This window comes from Sturnira hondurensis, unplaced genomic scaffold (assembly GCF_014824575.4).
Source record: "Sturnira hondurensis isolate 20B ecotype Veracruz unplaced genomic scaffold, ASM1482457v3 Scaffold0011472, whole genome shotgun sequence".
NCBI lineage: Eukaryota > Metazoa > Chordata > Mammalia > Chiroptera > Phyllostomidae > Sturnira > Sturnira hondurensis.
Window position 1 is genome coordinate 435,025 of NW_028084103.1, and position 22,513 is coordinate 457,537.

A 22,513-nucleotide genomic window follows, 5' to 3' on the forward strand; every position below is an offset into this window, starting at 1 on the left:
TTGATTATACCATTACGTTTGTTCTATCCCCCCCTTCATTCCCCTCCACCCTGCACACCCCTCCCCCTTCCCCCCCTTTAGTTTATGACCACATATCTCAAGTTCTTTAGATTGATTTTTTAAGTGTTTGGTAGATTTTACCAGAAAAACCTTCTGGTCCTGGGCTATTTTTAGTGGGAAGGTTCTAAATTACTGTTCAGTCTCTTTTCTTGTTGGAGGTCCATTTTAGATACTCTGTTTTTTTTGACTCAGTCTCAACATTTAGTTGTTTTTCTAGAATTTGCCCATTTCAGATAATTTATCTGATTTATTGGTATACTTTACAGTGCTTTTTTTTTTAAAGTTGTTCAAGGTTTTCCTTTTTTTATTTCTGATTTAAGTAATTTGGATTTCCTTTTCTGTTTCTTTCTCTTTCTCTCTTTTTTTCTTATTTAGTTTAGCTAAAGATTTGTCAATGAAGTTGATCTTTTCAAAGAATCAGCTTTTAGTTCATTGCTTTTTCTCTAAAAATTTTTTTAAAGTTTTAAAATTGTGATTAAATATACATAAAATGTAAAATTTAGCATTTATCGTATTTTTCGGACTATAAGATGCACTTTTCTCTGCCCAAATTTGGGAGGAATAATGGTTGTTAATGTTGCTGTTGAGTTCTATTTACATTTACATTGGTGAAATATTATGTCATTTATGTTATTAAATATTTTACTACATTTTTGGCTTTTTTTCCTATTTTCTTCCTCTAAAACCTAGGTGCATCTTATAGTCTGAAAAATATGGTAGCCATTTTAAGTATACAGTTTAATGATATTGAGTACATTCACACTGTTGTACTACCATGCATAGAATTCTTTTCATCTTACAAAACTGCCTGTATCTATTAAATAATATCTCCCTATTTGTTCCTTCGCATAGCCCATTGCAACCTTCATTCTACTTTAGTCTTTATGAGTTTCACTACTTTAAGTACCTCATATCAGTGGAATCATACAGTATTTGTCCTTTTGCAAATAGATAAATTCATTTAGCATAATGTCTTCAAGGTTCGGCCATGTCATAGCATGTGTCATAGTATCCTTCCTTTTTAAGGGTTGTGTGTATATACCACATTTTGTTTGTCTGTTTAGCCTTCAATGGGCACTTGTGTTGCTTCCAACTTTTAGCTATTGTAAATAGTGCTTCTGTGAACATAAGTATAAAATTATCTTTCCAAGTCTTTGTTTTCAAATTTTTTGTGTATATACCCAGAAGTAGAGTTGCTGGATCATATGGTAACTGTTGGGTTGGCCAAAAAGTTTGTGTTTTTTCCATAACATAAAAGATACATTTGTTATTTTCACTAATTGTTTTATTTATTTGGATACTTTGAGTATGTTGCTTATTTCCCACATGGTAGCATGTTGATTGTTCTCAATTAATGTCTCTATTTGATTGATATCAACTTCAGCTGATCTACCAAACTGTAGAGTATCGTCAAGCGAAAACTCTCCAGCACAGAACTTCTTAAACCACTTTTGACACATTCAAACAGTCACGGCACCTTCTCTATACACTGCACAAATCTTGTTTGGTGTTTCAGTTGCACTTTTGTGTTTCTTGTAATAATAAAGCATAATATGACAAATATGTTACATATTTTCTTCGATCTTCAATATTAAAATGGCTACACAAAAATTCACAAATTTTGATTAAGTTTTTAAAATGTATACTGCTGTGATAGCTGTCATAATACAATGTAACAAAATTGTTTGAATGAAGTTAGAGACAACTAAGTGCTACTAGAGCCATCTTGCAGAAAAAAACAGCTTTAAAAAATATATATTTTATTGATTATGCTATTACAGTTGTCCCATGTTTTTTCTCCCCTTTATTCCCCTCTGCCCTGTACCCCTCTCCCACCAGCATCTCCCCCCTTAGTTCATGTCCATAGGTCATACATATAAATTCTTTGGCTTCTTCATTGCTTATACTATTCTTAACCTCCCCCTGTCTATTTTGTTCCTGTCAGTTATTATTCTTATTCCCTCTACCTTTTGCTGCTTTGAATATTCTCTCCTTATCTTTAATCTTGGGTAATATAATTATGATGTACCTTGGTGTGTGCTTCCTTGTGTCCAACTTCTTTGGGACTCTCTGAGCTTCCTAGACTTCCTAGAACTCTATTTCCTTTGCCAGATTAAGGACGTTCTCCTTCATTATGTTTTAAAATAAGTTTTCAATTTCTTGTTCTTACTCTACTCCTTCTGGTACCCCTGTGATTCAGATGTTGAAATGCTTAAAGTTGTCCCAAAGGATCCTTAGCCTCTCCTCGCTTTTTTCAATTCTTTTTTCTTTTTTTGAAGATTGATTTATTTATTTATTTATTTATTTATTTATCTTTAGAGGGCAAGGAGAGAGGGAGAGAAACATCAATGTATGGTTGCCTTTTATGCGTCCCCTGCTGGTAGTTAGCCTGCAAGGAACCAGCCTGCAACCCACGCATGTGCCCTGACTGGGAATCGAACCGTTATCGTCTAGTTCACAGGCCCCGAGCTCAATCCACTGAGCTATGCCAGCCAGGACCCAATTCTTTTTTCTTCATTCTGTTCTGATTGGATGTCTCTTTCTTCCTTCTGGTCCAAATCATTGATTTGAATCCCGGTTTCCTTACCCTCACTGTTAGTTCCCTATAGATTTTCTTTTATTTCATTTTACATAGTCTTTGCTTTTTCCTCTATTTTGGGACCATACTCAACCATTTCTGTGAGCATCTGGAGTACCATTAATTTGAACTATGCATCTGATAGGTTGACTGCCCCTTCATTATTTACTTCTCTTTTTGGGGATTTGATCTGTTCTTTCATTTGGGCCTTTCTTTTTTTTTTTTTTTTTTTTTTGTCTTACTGAGCCTATTACATTGTAAGGGACAGAGCTTTAGGTATTTGCCAGGATGTGGTGAACCATGTCACTTTATCATGGCACTATATGTGGAGGAGGAGCCAGAGAGGGAACAATGCCACTTGCTCAGTTCTTGATAGGGGGCCATTCTGGTGCTGATTCCCGGGTGCATTGGTTTGTGTACATTCTGGGACTCTGTGGGTCTCCCCAACAAACTCTCCTGTGAGGCTGGAAGTTTCTCCTGCTTCCATAGCCCCTACAGATTTTTATAGCCAGAGGTTTTGAGGCATTTTTTTCCTGGGCTGGAACCCTGGGTTGTGTGGTCTGTCTGGCTCCCTAGTTTTTCCTCTCGAGTTATCTGCACACTAACGTGGGACTGCCTGCTCCACCAGTCGCCACCTTACCATAAGTCCTCTCTGCCCCTGCTGCCTGTTTCTAATCCTTCTTACCAATCTGAAAGGGTGTTTCTTCTTTAACTCCTTGGTTGTCCTACTTCCATACAGTTTGATCTTTTGGCAGTTCTGGATATTTTTTGTTTTAAAATTTGCTGTTCTTTGGTTGTGTGAGGAGACAAAGTGTATCTCTCAACAAATTATTTGTCCAACCCAATATTTTTACTTTCTAGAGGAAATAACATATTGTTTTCCATAGGCGTTTTCATATGAATTTACATTTATACTTGCAGCGTACAGGGGTTCTAGTTTCTCCAAGTTCTCATCAGCACTTATTTAATTTTTTGGGTTTTTTTTGTTTTGTTTTTTGGGATGATAGCTATCCTAATGGTTATGAGATGGTATCTCATTGTGGTTTTAATTCTCATTTCCCTAGTAATCAGTGTTGTAGAGAATCTTTTCCTGTGCCCGTTGTCCATCTGTATATCTTTGGAGAAATGTCTATTTGAGTCCATTGCCCATTTTCAAAATCAGGTTATTTAAGTTTTTTTGTGGTTGAGTTGTAGGAATTCTTTATGGAAAAAGTTTGGGTATTACTCCTTCATTAGATACCTGATATACAAATATTTTCCCCCATTCTGCAGGTTGCCTTTTCATTCTGTTGATTGCTTCCTTTGATGCATAGAAGTTTTAAGTTTGATGTAGTCCTGTTGCCTAAGTCTTGTCTATTTTTGCTTTTGTTGCTTGTGCTTTTAGTGTTATATCCAAGAAATAACTGCCATAAAATTCAATTTCATTAAGCTCTTCTCATATGTTTTCTTCTAGGAATTTCATATTTTCGGTCTTATATCAAGTCTTTATCCATTTTGAGTTAATTTTGTATATGGTATAAAGTAAGGGTCCAACTTCATTCTTTTGCATGCTGATATCCAGTTTTCCCAGTGCCATTTGTTAAAGAGACTGTTTTTCCCCATTGAATGGTCTTGAAACCTTTGTCAGTGATCATTAAACCATATACATGAGGATTTATTTCTGAGCTCTCTATTCATTTTCACTGGTCTGTATACCTGTCTCCATGCTAGTACCACACTGTTTTAATTACTGTAACTTTTTATTAAGTTTTCAAATCAGGAAGTGTGAGGCTGTTTTCATATTCTTTCTTTTAAATTATTTATTTATTTATTTTTAGAGAGGGAAGGGAGGGAGGGAGAGAGGAAGACAAACATAAGTGTGTGGTTGCCTCTCAGGTGCTCCCTACTGGGGACCAGGACCTCAAACCAGGCATGTGCCCTGATGGGAATTGAATCAGCAACCCTTTTGCTCAATCCACTGAGCCATACCAGCCAGGGCTGTTTTTATATTCTTGATTTCATTTATTTTTGCTGTAATCTCTATTATTTACTTCTTTCATGGTTTGGGTTTAGTTTGTTCTCCTGCTTCTAGTCTCTTAAGGCAATAGGTTAGACTATTAAACTGAGATCTTCCTTTATTTTTTATGTAGGCATTTGCCTACATTTCCTATTACTACAAAGGAATAAGTCATGGCTTACATGCACCAAACACTTGCTTTTCTAGTGGAATTTTAGTAGATTTTCCTAAATGAATATTTTTATATTAGCTATATTCCTTTAGGACAAGTTCCAGAGACTTTATTTATTTATTTTTAAATATATATATTTTATTAATTATACCATTACAGTTGTTCTGTTCCCCCCTTCATTCGCCTCCACCCACACACCCCCTCCCCCACCATTCTCCCCCCTTAGTTTATAACCACGTGTCTCAAGTTCTTTAGATTCTATATTTCCCCCACCATTCTTGCCCTCCCCGTATCTATTTTCTACCTACTGTCTGTGCTATTTTCTGTACCTTCTCCCCCCTTCTCCTCCTCCCATTCCCCTGTTGCTAACCCTCCATGTGATCTTCATTTCTATGGTTCCACTCCTGATCTAGCTGTCCTCTTGGTTTGCTTTTGTTTTAGGTGTGGTTGTTAGTAACTGTGAGTTTGCTGTCCTTTCACTGTTCATATTTTTTATCTTCTTTTTCTTAGATAAGTCCCTTTAACATTTCATATAATAAGGGCTTGGTGATGATGAACTCCTTGAACTTGATCTTATCTGAGAAGCACTTTATCTGTCCTTCCATTCTAAATGAAAGCTTTGCTGGATAGAGCAGTCTTGGATGTAAGTCTTTGGATTTCATGACTTGGAATACTTCTTTCCAGCCCCTTCTTGCCTGTGAGGTATCTTTTGAGAAATCTGCTGACAGTCTGATGGGAACTCCTTTGTAGGTGACTGTCCCCTTATCTCTTGCTGCTACTAGGATTCTCTCCTTCATTTTTATCTTGGCTAATGTAATTAGGATGTGCCTTGGTGTGTTCCTCCTTGGGTCCACCTTCTTTGAAACTCTCTGAGCTTCTTGGACTTCCTGGAAGTCTATTTCTTTTTCCAGACTGGGGAAGTTCTCCTTTATTATTTGTTCAAATAAGTTTTCCACTTGTTGCTCTTCCTCTTCCCCTTATAGTACCCCTATAATTCGGATGTTGGAACGTTTAAAGAATGTCCTGGAGGTTCCTAAGCCTATCCTTATTTTTTTTGGAATTCTTGTTTCTTTATTCTTTTCTGGTTGGATGTTTCTTTCTTCCTTCTGGTCCACTCTATTAATTTTAGTCCCAGTTTCCTTTCCATCACTATTGGTTCCCCGTGCAATATGCTTCATTTCACTTAATGTAGCCTTCATTTTTTCATCTAATTTGTGACTAAAATCAACCATTTCAGTGTGCATCTGATAGGTTGGCTATCTCTTGGTTGCTTAGAAGTATTGGCTCTGGGGCTTTGAGCTGTTCTGCTTGAGCCATAATGTTTTGGTCTGTTTCTGCCTGATATATATGAGGGGTGAAAGCTTAGGTGTTCGCCAGGGCGGGTCAGCCCAGTCGCTAGGTTGTGTCTGGGGGTGGGGTCAGAGAGGGAGCTATGGTGTTTGTTTTGCTCTCTCTTGGAGAGAGAGCCTCTTCCCACAGGCAAATTGGGCCCTTTTCATGCTAGTTCCTGGGGGGGTAGGCTTGTGTTCATTCTAGGACCCTGTGTGTCTCCCCAATGAACACTTCTGTGAGGCTAAGAGCCTCTCCCAGCACCTCAACCCCCGAAAGTTTTTTCAATCGGTGTTTTTAGGCTTTATTTCCCATTACTGGGTCCCTGGGTTGCACGGTCTATCTCACTGACAGTTTTTAAACCTGCCTGGTTTCTCTCCACGTGAATGTGTGTCCGCAGTCAGCCAGCCACCGTTTAAGCCTTACTGGGTTTTCATCCCACACCTGCCCAGGTTACCAATCACTGCCTCCTCCTGCGAGGACCCCTCTCTGCCAGCCGCCAACTCCACCCCTCTCACCAGTTTGGATGAATGGTTCGTTGTTGGACTTTGGTACACTTCACTTTTCTGTCTGTTTGGTTGTCTTTTGTTTCTAAATCTTTGTTGTTTTTAAATTTGGTTGTGTGAGGAGGTACAGTGTTTCCACCTATGCCTCCATCTTGGCCGCAAGTCCACTCTCAGTTTCTTGAATATCCTTTTAGGAACATATTTTATAGTATGTAAATGATCTTTTTCAGCACCATTCACTATACATACTTTTCTTTCTCTTCATTTTTTGATTCAGTGTCTTGACTTTTGCTTCATATCTGTACATAAAGGGCTACCTCATTTTTTTTTGATGTGTCTGTAGTATTTCATTATGTAGATTTAACATAAGTTAAGCAGGCATTTTATAACTTGAGCATTTAAGTTGTTTGTAATCTTATTGTTAAATTATTCTCTAATGAATGTTCTTGAACTATATGTATCATTTCAAATATATATGTAAGTGTGTCTGTTGGTTAAAATTGCTGCAAGTGGAATAGCTTTCAAAAAGGTATAAATTTTTGAATTTTATTCAGTATTGTCAAATTGCTTTCAGTAGATATTATCCCAATTTACATTACTGCTAACAAAAAATGGTTCTCAGTTTCTCCATACCCTGTCAACCCAGTTACATCGAATTTAGAAAAGTATGTAATGAATCATAGACTAGAAGTGATTTTTATACATCAGTTCTTTTTTTCTCCCCAACTATGTGTGTGTCTTAGTTATAAAACTCAGTCTGTATAGTAGTAAATATCAGGTTGCACATAGGTAAGCAAATTTGTTTTGAGTGATCAGGAGTTAATGTATTCTTTTAAATCAGAAAATGTTTTTCAAAAATAAGGAAAGTTGGTTCTGGAAGGATAAATTATACTAGCACGGAGCACATTAGGGAGAAGGTGAAATTTCCATTTTTGTAAATGATACTTTTTTCTTTTTTAAAATTTTTTTAGTTTAATTATTGTTCAAGTACAGTTTTCTGTCTTATATTCACAGCCCTGCCCACCCCTCAGTGCTCACCACCTCCCTCCCATTTCCACGACCCTCCTTAGTTATTGTCCATGTGTCCTTTGTATTGGTTCCTGTGAATCCTTCCCATTTTCCCCTGTGATTCTCTCCTCTCTCCCAACTGGTCCCTGTCAGCCTGTTTTATATTTCGGTGTCTTTGGTCATATTGCTTGGTTGTTTGTTTTGTTGTTTAGGTTCCTGTTAACGGTGAGATCATATGGTATTGGTCTTTCACCGCCTGGCTCGTTTCACTCAGCATAATGCTTTCCAGTTCCATCCATGCTGTTGCAAAGTATAGGAGCTCCTTTCTTCTTTCTGCTGCATAGAATTCCATTGTGTAAATGTACAATAGTTTTTTGATCCAGTCATTGACCGATGGGCATCTAGGTTGCTTCCAACTCTTTGCTATCGTAAATTATGCTGCAATGAACATTGGTGTGCATAGGTTCTTTTGGATAGGTTTTTCAGGGTTCTTAGAATATACTCCTAACAGTCGAATTGCTGGGTCAAAAGGCACGTTCATTTTTATTTTTCTTAGAAAATTCCATACTGTTTTCCATACTCGTTGTACCAGTCTGCAATCCCACCAACAGTGAACTACGGTCCCGTTTTCCCCACACCCTCTCCAACATTTGTTTTTTTGTTGCTTTGTTTATGGTGGCCATTCTGACTGGGGTAAGGTGGTATCCAATTGTGGTTTTAATTTGCATCTCTCTGATAGCTAGCAATATTGAGCATCTTTTCATGTGTCTCTGGATTCTCTATATGTTCTCCTTCGAGAAGTGTCTGTACAAGTCCTTTGCCCTTTTTTTAATTGGTTCGCTTGACTTCTTAGAGTGGAGTCGTGTAAGTTCTTTGTATATTTTGGAGATTAAAACATTGTCTGAGGTATCATTGGCAAATATGTTTTCCCATACAGTTGGCTGTCTTTTTATTTTAATGCTGTTTTCTTTAGCCATGCAGAAGCTTTTCAGTTTGATGAGATCCAATTTGTTTATTCTTTCCTTTATGTCCCTTGCTCTAGGGGATGTATCAATAAAAATATTGCTGCCTGGAATATCTAAGATTTTCCTGCCAATGTTCTCCTCTAGGGCTTTAATGGTTTCATGGCTTATATTTAAGTCTTTTATCCACCTTGAATTTATTTTGCTGTATGGTGTAAGTCAGTGTTCAAGTTTCATTTTTTTGCACGTAGCTGTCCAGCTCTCCCAACACCATTTTTGGAAGAGGCTATCTTATTCCACTTTCTGTTACTGCCCCCTTTGTCGAATATTAATTGACTGTAGAGAGTTGGGTTTATTTCTGGGCTCTCTCTTCTCTTCCATTGGTCCATGTGCCTGTTTATATGCTACTACCAGGCTGTTTTGTTACAGTCACCTTGTAATACAGTTTGATATCAGGTATTGTGATCCCTCCTACTTTGTTTTTCTTTCTCAACATTGCAGCTGCTATTCGGGGTCATTTATGGTTCCATATAAATGTGTGAAGTGTTTGTTCTATGTCTGTAAAATATGCCTTTCGTACTTTAATAGATATTGCATTGAATCTGTAAATTATTTTGGGTAGTATGGACATTTTGATGATGTTAATTCTTCCAATCCATGAACACGGTATATGTTTCCATTTCTTTGTGTCTTCCCTGATTTCTTTCTTCAGTGTTCTGTAGCTTTCTGCATGTAGGACTTTTACCTCCTGGGTTAGGTTACCTCCCAGATATTTTATTTTTGTTTTTGCTATATCGAATGGGATTTTCTTGATTTCTACTTCTGCTGATTCATTGTTGGTATACAAAAATGCCTTTAATTTCCGGATATTGACTTTGTAACCCACTGTTTTGCCAAATTCATTTATTATGTTGAACAGTTTTGGGGTAGAGTTTATAGGATTTTCCATGTACACTATCATGTCCTCTACGAACAATGACAGTTTTGTTTCCTCCTTTCCAGTTTGGATGCTTTTTATTTATTTTTCTTGCCAGATCGCTGAGGCTAAAACTTCCAATAATATATTGAATAGAAGTGGTGAAAGTGGACAACCTGGTCTTGTTCCTAATCTGAGTGGAAAGATTTTACTTTTTGCCCATTGAGTATGATGTTGGCTGTAGGTGTCTCATATTTGGCCTCTGTTATATTGAGGAATCCTCCTGCTGTTCCCACTTTTTTGAGTGTCTTTGGGTGTTATACCTTATCAAAAGCTTTTTCCGCATCTATTGATATGATCATGTGCATTTTCTGTTCGCTTTTGGTTATGTGATGTATTACATTTACTGATTTGCGAATATTGAACCATCCTTGCATCCCTGGGATGAATCCCACTTGGTTGTGGTGTATGATCATTTTCATGTATGGTTGGATGCGATTTGCCAATATTTTATTGAGGATTTTAGTTTCTATGTTTTTCAGAAATATTGGCCTGAAGTTTTTTTCTTTGTTGTGTCTCTATCAGGTTTGGGCATTAGGATGATGCTGGCTTCATAAAAAGAGTTTTGGAGTCTTCCATCATTTTGGATTTTTTGGAATAGTCTGTGAAGAATAGGTGATAGCTCTTCCTTAAATGCTTTGTAGAATTCTCCGGTGAAACCATCTGGTCCAGGGCTTTTGTGTGATGGGACATTTTTGATTAGTGCTTCAATTTCATCTGCTGTTATTGACCTGCTCAGGTTTTCCGCTTTTTTTTTCATTGTGTTTGGAAGATTATATTTTTCTAGAAATGTGTCCATTTCACCTAGGTTTCCAAATTTCTTGGCATATAGTTCTGCATAGTAATTTCTTACAGTCCTTTCTATTTCTGTGGTATCAGTTGTAATCTTTCCTCTTTCATTTCTTATTGTGTTTATTTGGGTCCTCTCTCTTCTTTTCTTAATGAGCCTACTTAAAGCTTGTCTATTTTATTTATCTTTTCAAGAAACCAACTCCTGGATTCATTGATCCTTAAAATTGTGCTTTTATTCTGTATGTCATTTAATTCTGCTCTGATCTTGGTTATTTCCTTCCTTCTACTTGCTCTGGGTTGTCTTGTTGTTGTTCCTCGAGTTATGGCAGGTGTAGGGTTAGGTTGTGTTTTTGAAATATTTTTGTCTTTTTTAGGTAAGCCTGTATTCCTGTGACCTTCCCTCTCAGGACTGCATTCGCCGTGTCCCATAAGTTTGGGGTTGTTGTGAGTTCATTTTCATTTTTTTCCAGAAATTTTTTGTTTTTTTCTTTAATGTCATTCTTCACCAGTTTGTGTTTAATAGCATACTATTCAGTCTCCATGATTTTGGGTGTTTTGAATTTTTTCCTTTGGGGTTGGTTTCTAATTTCAGTCCCTTGTGGTCAGAGAAAATGCTTGGTATGATTTCAATTTTCTTAAATTTGTTGAGGCTTGTTTTGTGACCTATCATGTGGTCTCTCTTTGAGAATGTTTCATATGCATTTGAAAAGAATTTGTATTTAGGTTCTTTGGAATGAAAGGCTCTATATATATATCAGTTAAGTCCATTTCATCTATGGTGTTTAATGCCGCAATATCTTTGTTGATATTTTGTTTGGAAGATCTGTTCATTTTGTGACAGTGTGGTGTTAAAATCTCCTACTGTAATTGTGTTGCCGTCAGTATCTTTCTTTAGGTCCTCTACGATTTTCTTTATATATTTGGGTGCTCCTATTTTGGATGCATATATATTTATGATGTTAATGTCTTCTTCGTGATTTCTTCCCTTGAATATTATGAAGTGACCTTCTGGGTCTCTCTTTGTGGCCCTTTTTTGAAGTCTATTAGGGCTGATATGAGAATTGCTACCTCGGCTTTTTTTTCTTTACGTTTGCTTGGAAAATTTGTTTCCAGCCTTTCACTTTTAGTCTGTGTTGGTCTTTTGTCCTCAGGTGGGTCTCTTGTAGGCAGCATATGTATGGGTCCTGCTTTCTTATCCATTCAGCTATTCTATGTCTTTTGATTGGAACATTTAAACCATTTACGTTTAAAGTTATTATTGAAAGGTACTTACTCCTTGCCATTTATGTACCAGTGTTCCTCTCTGTCACTCTCTTTTCCTTCCTTTCCTTAAAGCAGTCCTTTTAGTATTTCTTGTAGAGCTGGTTTGGTGGAGGCATATTGTTTTATACTTCTTTTGTCCTGGAAGCTCTTTATTTGGCCTTCTATCTTGATTGAGAGCCTTGCTGGGTCAAGTAGCTTTGGTTGTAGGCCTCTGCTTCTCATTACTTGAAATCTTTCTTGTCATTCTCTTCTTGCTTGGAGTGTTTCCATTGAGAAGTCAGTAGCTAACCTTATTCGGGCTCCCTTGTATGTTACTTCCTTTTTCTCCCTTGCTGCCTTGACGATTCTCTCTCTGTCGTGGAATTTTGCTATTTTAATGATGATGTGTCTTGAAGTGGGCCTCTTTGGGTTCCTCTTGGTTGTGACTCTGTGATTCCTGGATTTGTGTGACTTTTTCTCTCATCACATTAGGGAACTTTTCCATTGTTACTCCTTCAAATAGGTTTTCTATCCCTTGTTCTTCTTCTTCTCCTTCTGGTATTCCTATTATTGGGATAGTATTACGTTTCATATTGTCTTGCATTTCTCTTATTCCCTCCTCATTCTTTCTGAGCCTCTTTTCCTTTTCTTGCTTTTTCTGGGAGATTCTTTCTACTTTGTCCTCCAACTCACTAATCTGATCTTCTGCCTCATCAATCCTGCTTTTCATTCCTTCTACTGTGTTCATCAGTTCTAAAATTCTATTCTTCATTTCCTCTTGGCCTTTGCTGATATTTTCTATTTCCTTTTTCATGTTGATATAGTTTGGGGTGAGTTCATTGTAGCTCCCCTGTAGTTTCTGGTAGCTTGTTGTGAGCTCTTTGAATTTCCTGAAAACCAGTGCTTTAAATTCAATATCTGATAGTTGACTTGCCTCTATTTCATCTAACATTCTTTCTGAGACTTCCTCCTTTTCTTTCATTTGGGCATTGTTTCTTTGTCTTCCCATTGTTTGTGAGACTCTTCTTGTTAGCCTCAGGTTATTAAATTGATCTCTTCTGTTTCCCTGGGTTTGTGGTGTGAATTCCTGTGTTAGGATACCTGTGAAATTCAGTGGTGCAGTTTCTTGTAGGTATCTTGATGTTCTCTGCTTCCACCTACTCCTTTTTGTGTGCGTGTGTGATCAGTTGAAGGGGGAGGCAAAATGGTTAATGACTGCAGAAGTGTATTTCATGTTATTTACATTCACAGCCAGTAGAGAAGAAATAGAAACTCTTTAGGCCCTTCAACCCAACTTGCCACTTTTAAGAAAGGATGGAATGAAGATTAAGTCTCTTGTTGGGAAGGGAAGGCTTGTGAGTTGGATCTAGAAAGCAGTGAGGTTGCGTGCGGTCCGATTTTGAGGTAAAGTGAGAGTGAAGAATAGTAACTAGTTTTAGTGTCTGAGCAAATAGATTTAATCACTACAGTAATAGAATTCAAGAACCTGTAAAGTGGGCTAATATCAGAGAGATGTGTTATGAAGTATTTACAGTTGTATAAAATAGTTATTATTTACAATAATAATAGAGCAACAATCATATTACAGACTCCATGTGATCTGTCTGAATGGGGTGTATAGAGCTTTGGGTAGTGTGCCAGAGGAAAACATGTGGCGTGAAGAATAGAAGGTTAGCAAAACACTGTGGAGGAAAGAACCGGGGAAATCTGTCAAATAATACAATATAACCAGCGAAGACTAAGAAGCTTATGCAGAAAAAGGAGGAATACAAAGATACTATTAAAATATAAGAGAAATGAGAATAATGAAAAAAATAATAATACAACTATGCAGCAACTTGAGGCTTCTCTGCTATAGTAAAGTGAAATTTGTCCCTCTATCTCTATTGTGGAGATTCACCCTCTCTGAGTCCCACTCTGGTCCTTTCGCAGTTCCCAGTTATTTGTGTCTCTTATGGATAAAGAAAACAAAGCAACAAACAAAGAAACACAAAAAACGGCAGGAGAAAGGAGGAATAAGTGATAAGTTTGAGAAGAAAGGAAGAGGGATTAAATCAGGAAAAAGAAAGGAGAGGAACAAAGTATTGAAAGATAAAGCAATAAGCCTTGGCTGGCATAGCTCAGTGGATTGAGCGCGGGCCTGCGAACCAGACGATCGCGGTTCAATTCCCAGTCAGGGCACATGCCTGGGTTGCAAACCGGTTCCTTGCAGGCCAACTACCAGCAGGGGATGCACAAAAGTCAACCATACATTGATGTTTCTCTCCCTCTCTCCTTCCCCTCTAAAAATAAATAAATAAATAAAACCTTTAAAAAAAAGAAAGAAAGATAAAGCAATAATGAAATTAAAAATATATAAGATGACTTAAAAAATTGCAAAAAAAAAGTTGCTAAAAAAAGAAAAAGAAAAAAAAAACAGGGGAAAAAAAACCCTTCCCTTGTTGGTTTCAAACTGTCCAAACCAGTTTTTCTAACTGCAACAGGACCTCTCTGTGGGCTGGGATGCAGGCTCGCATGCACCAGCACACGTGCCAGCCAGGCTACCAGACTTGGGTGTGGTTGCCCGCACACCCCACATGCTGCCTGTGTCCTGGGGATCTGGCATGGTCTTTCCCAATCCTGTGGCTGGACTCAAGTCCTTCCGCCCCTCCTCTGGCTTGCTGCTGGGCTGGGTGGTAAGTAAGGCAAGCTGCTATAGCAGGAGAACACCTCAGTTTACTTTCCAATAAAGACTTCTTCACAAAGCCTGCCTGTCAGCCCAGCCCAATCCCCAGGAGACTGGTGACGACAATGCTATTCTCAATTCTCCCAGGCTGGTGGACTGGCAGGCTGGCGACCACAGACTCTGCTGTTGAACACAGCCCTCTGTCCTTATTACCCTTTCTGTAAAGTTAAGCAGACATGTTTCTGCCTGGTATTGCCCAGCCTTGCTTAGACAGGGAGGGCAGGAGTCAGTTCTCTCCCACGTACCCTGTAGCAGGCCCAAGGCTCCCCACAGAGTCTGCTGTAGATACTCCAGGTGCAGGGCTTCTGAAGCACCCTCCATAGGAGATGCCCCTGGTGTTGGACCCAGACCGAAGTCTCTGTATTCCGGCGTCTCTGTATCCCTGCCACGGCAGCGGCACTGAGGCTGTTAGGCGCTGGCCGAGAGTGTTCTTCTGTCTTTTCTCATGTCTTGGAGTCCCCACTGACCTGTAGCTGTCTGTCCCTCTGTCACATTCTCTGGTATCTTATTTTCTTTTTTAAAAAATATATTTTATTGATTATACCATTACAGTTGTTCTATTCCCCCCCTTCATTCCCCTCCCCCGCACACTCCCTCCCCCACCATTCTCCCCCGCCCCATTCTCCCCCCTTAGTTTATAACCACGTGTCTCAAGTTCTTTAGACTCTATATTTCCCCTACTATTCTTGCCCTCCCCGTATCTATTTTCTACCTACTGTCTATGCTATTTTCTGTAACTTCTCCCCCCTTCTCCTCCTCCCACTCCCCTGTTGCTAACCCTCCATGTGTTCTTCATTTCTATGGTTCTACTCCTGATCTAGCTGTCCTCTTGGTTTGCTTTTGTCTTAGGTGTGGTTGTTAATAACTTTGAATTTGCTGTCCTTTCACGGTTCATATTTTTCATCTTCTCTTTCTTATATAAGTCCCTTTAACATTTCATATAATAAGGGCTTGGTGATGATGAACTCCTTGAACTTGATCTTATCTGAGAAGCACTTTATCTGCCCTTCCATTCTAAATGAAAGTTTTGCTGGATAAAGCAATCTTGGCTGTAGGTCTTTGGATTTCATGACTTGGAATACTTCTTTCCAGCCCCTTCCAGTCTGATAGGTACTCCTTTGTAGGTGACTATCCCCTTCTCTCTTGCTCCTTCTAGTATTCTCTCCTTCATTTTAATTTTGGCTAATGTAATTATGATGTTCCTTGGTGTGTTCCTTCTTGGGTCCAACTTCTTTGTCACTCTCTGAGCTTCTTGGATTTCCTGGAAGTTTATTTCCTTTGCCAGATTGGGGAAGTTCTCCTTTATTATTTGTTCAAATACATTTTCCACTCGTGTTTGTTTCTTTCCCCCTTCTGGTACCCCTATAATCTGGATGTTGGAACGTTTAAAGAATGTCCTGGAGGTTCCTAAGCCTCCCCTCATTTTTTTGAATTCTCATTTCTTCATTCCTTTCTCGTTGGATGTCTTGTTCTTCCTTCTGGTCCATTCCATTGATTTGAGTCCCATTTTCCTTTCCCCCGCTATTGGTTTCCTGGACATCTCCCTTCATTTCAATTAGTTTAGCCTTCATATGTTCCTCTAATTTGTGAGTATAATCAACCAGTTCTGTGAGCATCCTGATAAACAGTGTCTTGACCTGTGCTTCTGAGAGGCTGGCATTCTCTCGGTCACTTAGAGTTATCGGCTCTGGGACTTTGAGTTCTTCTTGCGCCATCTTTTGGGCTGTTCATGCCTGTTCCGTAGCAGGATCAGAGCCCTAAAGTGTTCACTAGAACAGGGCAACTAAGTCGCTGGGTTGTGACGCTGTATGTGAGGGCGGGGTCAACGAGGCGCAATGGTGTCATGTCCGCTGCCTCCCTCCACTTCCCCCACAGGTGCAGCAGCTGCCACCGTCACCGGGGCCCCCGCATTTCGTCCCACTGCACATGATTGTGCCACCGCCGTCAGCCCTCACCCCCCTGGGGCGTGCTTGGTCCGTCTCACTGTGCGACCGCAGTTGGTCTGCCCCAGACCCTGACTGGGCCCGGGCCACTTGCATGCCTAGGTCAGGGGATCTTTCCTGCCCGACCCTGCTCCGCTGCTGGCTCCGCCCCTCTTACCCTCTCGGTTGAACGGTTAGTTGTTGTCGGACTTCCATATAATTCAATTTTCTGTTCTTTGGCTGTGTCTTTGTTCTCCAGTCCTTTGTTGTATTCAAACTTGGTTGTGGGAGAAGGCACAGTGTTTCCACCTATGCCTCCATCTTGGCAGAAGTCTCCTCTTATTTTCATAAATGCTGGGGAAGTGTTGGTTGATTACGTTGTTCATTAATAGTTCTGCCAGGACTTTGTCCCAGGGGTACGGGAACTGGAATCTCTCCATCCCACTCCGTCTCCATCTTCGAGCATCTCTAAATGATGATATTTCTTTACGGTTCTGAAAATACTAGGCTTAAATGCCAGCCTTAAAATAGTTCCTTTTGAGTGTAGATTATCACGAACAAACATCTCACTATCTAAGTATCTTACATTTGAGATGGTAAAAATAATATTAATACTGTATTAATACAATTTAATTCTGACAGTTTTACAGAATTATCACATTGTAAATATTTCAAATTAGCCATATTTTAGAGATAATTCAGTAGATTTAATTTGACCAATCAGTTCTCAGTATCAAAGAGCTAAGCTCACCTTTTGAGTTGGAATATTTTGAATATTTATAGAGCCTACATTTCAGGAAATTCTGAAACTCTAGGCTTTTTTTGAATCATAAATTACCTTTGAATTAATAGCTACTTGTTTGTTTATTCAGTCAACAAATATTTATTTAGTGTCCACTATGCTTCTGGCACTTGGAATACAGTACTTAAGAAGATAGGTACCATCTCTATCCAAATGGAGTTTATATGCTAATGGGAACAAACAATAAGCAAGAAATGAAATAAGTAGACATAATTATTTTAAATTTTGAATAAGGCTATGAAGGACATAAACAGGGTGGGGTGAGAGAAAGTGACTTGAGAGTTGTTAGGGGTGGGTGTTCAAGAAGGAGATGACATTTGATCTGAGATTTCCTCTAGAAAATAAGAATAAGTCAGCCTAGAACAGATGTAAAAACAGCATTCCAGGCAATGGGAATAGTAAAATAGCTCAAGGAGTTGAAGAAAAAAAAGGCAGCCAGTTTAACTTAGAGCTTAAGTAACAAGAATTAGAATGGAATGAAATAAGGTTGGAGAGACACAGATCTATTAGGACTGTTATGGAAAACAATCAAAAGATTTTCGACAAGGGGTGTAGAATGGTCTGAGTTGATTTTCAATATAGATCACTTTGGCTTTTTCATGGAGGATAGAGTTATTTTAGAAAAGGAGGTCCCAGTCATAGTAGAGGCACCAACTGGGAGAGAATGTTGGTGGAGTCTAGACAAGAGATACTAATAATGATTTGTATGTAAGTGGTGGTAGTAGCAATGGAGAGAAGTGGACTGACTTGATATATTGCAGAAGTACAACAGACAGTACTTGATAGTTTGATTGGAAATGGAAATGGCAAAAAGAAAAGGACTTTTGGGTTTTTTTAAGTTAAGCATTGGGTTGATGGTGGTTCCATTTTTAAATAAGAGGAATACTGATAAAAAAAAACAGGAGATGTTATTTGGTTTGGGCAGAAGGCAAATTGAGAATCAAGTTCTGTTTTGATTTTAAATTTGAGATGTCTGCAAGACATCCAGGAAGAAATATAAGTAATGTAGGTTGTTTGAAATAGGGGCTTGGAGCTCAGGAAAGAAGTTGGAACTAGAGAAATAAATACGGAATTCATCAACATGGACTATATATCATCAGTTAAAAAAGCAATTTTTTTCTTTTTATAACTTCTCAGGGATCAGATTTTTTCTTCTGATTGATGTCAGACAGACAGTAATCAAGATACAGTTTTCATTTGCTGTTTTGGAGTGTGTGCAGGCAGATTGCCATAATCAGACCCTGCAGAATGGATGTTAGCAGCTTTAGGGAAAAATTGGAGACTATTGGAGCACAGTTTTCAGTTTCAAAAACCAAATGACTTGGAGGAAGAGGGGAAGCAGCAGGGAAAAATGTTTTGGACTTTTCTTGAAACAGGAGCCAAAAGTATGTTAGCTTTATATAACCGGCACCCTGGCACCAGTAGCTTTTAGTTCTTTTGACAAATGTTGCATCATCGCCACTCTGGTACAGCAGGTGCTATGTTAAAAAAAAATTATATATGATTAAAATCTACCTATATCTAACACTGTTTAAATCAATATAAAATAAAAAATTCTAAGTATTCAGAAGGCATTATGTTATATATACTTTGATAGGCAAAGTTTCCTCTTAGTAGTGTATAAAATATATTGTTTGTTAGAATTGATAACTTTTCAGTGAAATATAGTAAGTAGGTGGTAGATAGTTAAGACCAGGGACACAATGGTCTGAATTTTCATAAAGAATTACAGAGTTTTATAGAATCTACTGTGTACATAGAGAGTCTTACCACACTTCCTCCTCATCCTTCAAGATTCAGTTTGGGCTGGTGTGGCTATGGATCGAGTGCCAGCCTGTAAACCAAATGGTCGCCTATTCTATTCCCAGTCAGGGCACATGCCTGGGTTGTGAGCCAGGTCCCCATTAGGGGGCATGCAAGAGACAACCACACATTGGTGTTTCTCTTCCTCTTTTTCTCCCTCCCTTTCCCTCTGCCTAAAAATAAATAAATAAAATCTTTTTTTAAAAGCTTCAATTCAGGTATCTCATTCCTCAGAAAAATTCTTCTCTCTGATACTTTCTGTCTCCACCCCAGTGGCTGAACACAGATTTTTTTTTTAATGAGGCCCTAGGTTGGCAAAATGGTACTCAACTTTATCCGCTGTCGTTTCATTTTCCTTCTGTTAGTGCTTCTAGGAAAAAATATGAAAGGTTATATTAAGTATTCAAAAGGAATCTAAGAATGATGATAGGAACACAATATAGCAATGAATCAGTGAAGAGCCATCTTAATTTTCTGGTAATTTTTGCTAACTACATATTTCTATCCTCATATGGCCTCACATCTTTATTTTTTTATTTTTTATTATTTTAAGGAATGGCCAGAAGAAAGGACAGTAAACCTGAGCTCCATTCGGGTAAATGAATTTATTTTATCATGTTTAGGGATTTCATACAGCTTCATTTCATCTAAAGATTTCATACTTTAACTGTTCCCCAAATCTTAAGTCTGCTGCCTCCACCAAGTCAAAGTGAAATGTTTATCTTCTGAATTCATTCCCATGACTTCTATGTTAATTTATTGGCACATACCTTTGCATGGGTGTCCAACCTTTTGGCATCTCTGGGTCATACTGGAAGAAGAGTTGTCTTGGGCCACACTTTAAATATACAAGCACTAACAAAAACTGAGCAGCAAAAAAAAAAAGGTTTTAAGTACATTTATGATTTTGTGTTGGGCTACATTCATAGCCATCCTGGGCCACAGTTTGGATACTCCTGCCTATAGTCTTCTCTAAAAATATAACTATTGGTAATTAGACTCTTCTTGGTGTGACCGTGTGTCTCATTTTAGAGTATAGTTGATGTGTTCAAACTGTAATTATAATAAGGTTGATTTAGCAAACCCAAACACAGTTGTCTCATTATTATAGAAACTCTAAGCTGTATGTATTTAATATAGTCAGTAATATAATATGACTACTCTTATGTTATCCATTTTACATGCTAAATTCCTAACATCTAAATGGGTGCTAAATTCCTAGCATCATTCCCTAAGTGGAAATGATGATTCATTTCCATTTCCTTACTCAGTTGAACAGCTAAATTTTTTGCAAACTTAGTAAAAGAAATGTGTAGCCCTTAAACTTTGGGTACTTTCTGATTTGACTATAACTTAATGACTGAGTTCCAGTTATGAATATGTGTCCTCTGAGCTAACCCTTGATTTGTGCATCTGGGTATTGGGACCTTTTCCTAGATAAAAAAAAGACAAGGTAGAAGATATGCATCATGAATATTCAATAAGTAATTTCCTCCTTTTTGTGCCTACAGGGAAAGAAATGGAATGGGTATTTGGACTATTTATTTTCAGAGGGCTTACAAGGCTTGAAACATTTCATACAAAGCAGTATTTGTCATTCCTCTGTCCCCTGATGAGACAGCAAAAACCCTATGATCAACATGAAATGAATGCTGAGAGAAACAAACCAAGCATACTGGACTAAATTCCTTCATTGTTGCTAAAGAGGCCAAGTGGCTCAACTTGAGTTTCCATATTGTTTTCATCAACAGACTGCAATCCTCAGGGAGTGATTGGACTGGCTTTCAATCATGGCCCAGGAGAGCTTTGATGCGGCTTTGTCAAGATCTAGATTCTTTAATGCACTAGTGAAAAATGATTTAATCGTCAGGCTCTGATTTTTACCAAATTATATATAAAGATATGTCCATTATGTGGTGGGATTTTTCACATTCTTGTGGTATATAAGCTGCCTTGATGGATGATGACAGGCAGTAAACAGTGGCATTTAAGCCACAGACACAATTATGCAAAATACTTTGCTGCCTCTATGAATTTTGCCATTTTTCTGACTGAACAATAACACCAACACCAAGTTAACAAGTAGTTGGTTGATTCCTTGGCCTTCACTGGTAGCAATTTGATGAAAGAAGGAAGGAAAGAGAATTATGGGGTAATCAAGACATTCCTATTTATTACTGCTTTGATTTCATGAAACTGCTCTATTTTGTGTATGTATATGTATTTACTCCATTTTGTGTATTTAAGCACTAACTGCAACTTTATTTTCAGGGGTGATTCTGAAGCTTTTTAAAAGTTTTATAATAGCTAGAATATCTTGTTGAAAATGCTTCAGTGCTACTGAATAACTCTCCTTCTTTTAATAAAATTCATATCATTTGAGAGAAATCAACCCGGAGGTTTTTTTTTTTATTTTAGGACACATTTTTTTATTTCTTTGTTTTTCTTTTAAAGGAAAACAAAACCCTAAAATATATTATTGGATAATATTCAGCATCAAATCCCATGTATTCATTCATTTTTGGATTCAATACATATTTATTGTACTTGCTATATACCAGGTACTCCTGTTTGCTGGTTATGCAGCTGTGACTAATATAAAGTAGCAGTTTTTGTGGAATTTACTATATCCCATTGGAAAAGACATACAAAAATGTAAATAAATATAAAGGTAAGGCACTGTAAAGAAAAAGCAAGGAATGGGGACAGAATGCTGAGAGGGATGCTATTTTAGATAAGGTGGTCAGAGAAGGCCTGTTTGAGAATGTGACTTATGCAGAGGCCCTAATGAAATATGCGTATGAGCCAAGTGAATATTTGGGGAAATAACATTCTGGGCAGAGGTAAAGGCAAGTGAAATGGCTTAAAAATATTAACATACTTGGGCCTATTTGAAGAATAGCAGAGAGGCCAGTAAGGTTAAAACATAGTGACTAAAGAAGACCAATGGTAAGAAATGAAATGGGAAAGCCAGAGAGTAGTTCATGAAGGTCTTTTTAGCCCAGAATGGATAGGTAATAGGAAGCCATTAGAAGAATTGAGAACAGAGGAGTGACATAAGTTGACTTACCTATATGGAACTGCAGTGTGAAGATTAGACTGACGAGGATTTACGGTGAAAGCAGAGAGACTAGGTAGGTTATTTTGCTATTCCAGGCAAGGGTCTTAGGTTAGTGTGGTTGATGAGGAAGAGCTGGTTAGATATTGGCTTTTGCCTCTACTTGAAAGACAGAGAAGGTAGAATCTGCTGATAACTTGAGTATTGGGAGGGGGAAAGAGGTGGGTAAAGGATGACTCCTAGGTTTTGACTGAGCAACTGGGTGAGTTCTGGGATGCAGAGATGAGGCATACTGGAAGAACAGATGTGGAGGAGTGTGGAAACAGGAGTTCTTTTGTGGCTATGTTAGGTTGGAGGTGCTGAGTAGTCAGTTGAATATCCAAGTCTAGATTTCTAGGTGCAAGTTGGGAGTCGCGAAATTAATTTGAGACTTACTGATTAATCACCATGACATTGGATGAGATCACTTAGTACAGCTGGAATACAGAGGGTGACAAAGGACTGATCCCTGGGGGTGTGCCAATGTTAGAAAGCAGAGAAGGGGAGGAGCCAGCAAAATATTGAGAAGGACCCTCCAGTGAA

General features: G+C 38.2%; 1 protein-coding gene across 2 annotated transcripts in view; it reads left to right on the top strand.

Moving 5' to 3' along the window:
- The window catches only part of CENPI (centromere protein I), a 77,050-nt gene extending 54,824 nt beyond the window's left edge, over nt 1–22,226 (top strand). For both annotated transcript variants that reach the window (XM_037060188.1, XM_037060189.1), the window contains 2 exons: nt 19,427–19,468; nt 20,385–22,226. In XM_037060188.1, the coding sequence (XP_036916083.1) occupies nt 19,427–19,468; nt 20,385–20,486 (144 nt within the window). In that variant the 3' untranslated portion in view covers nt 20,487–22,226. The remainder of the gene's footprint in view (nt 1–19,426; nt 19,469–20,384) is intronic.
- The last annotated feature ends 287 nt before the right edge of the window (nt 22,227–22,513 follow it).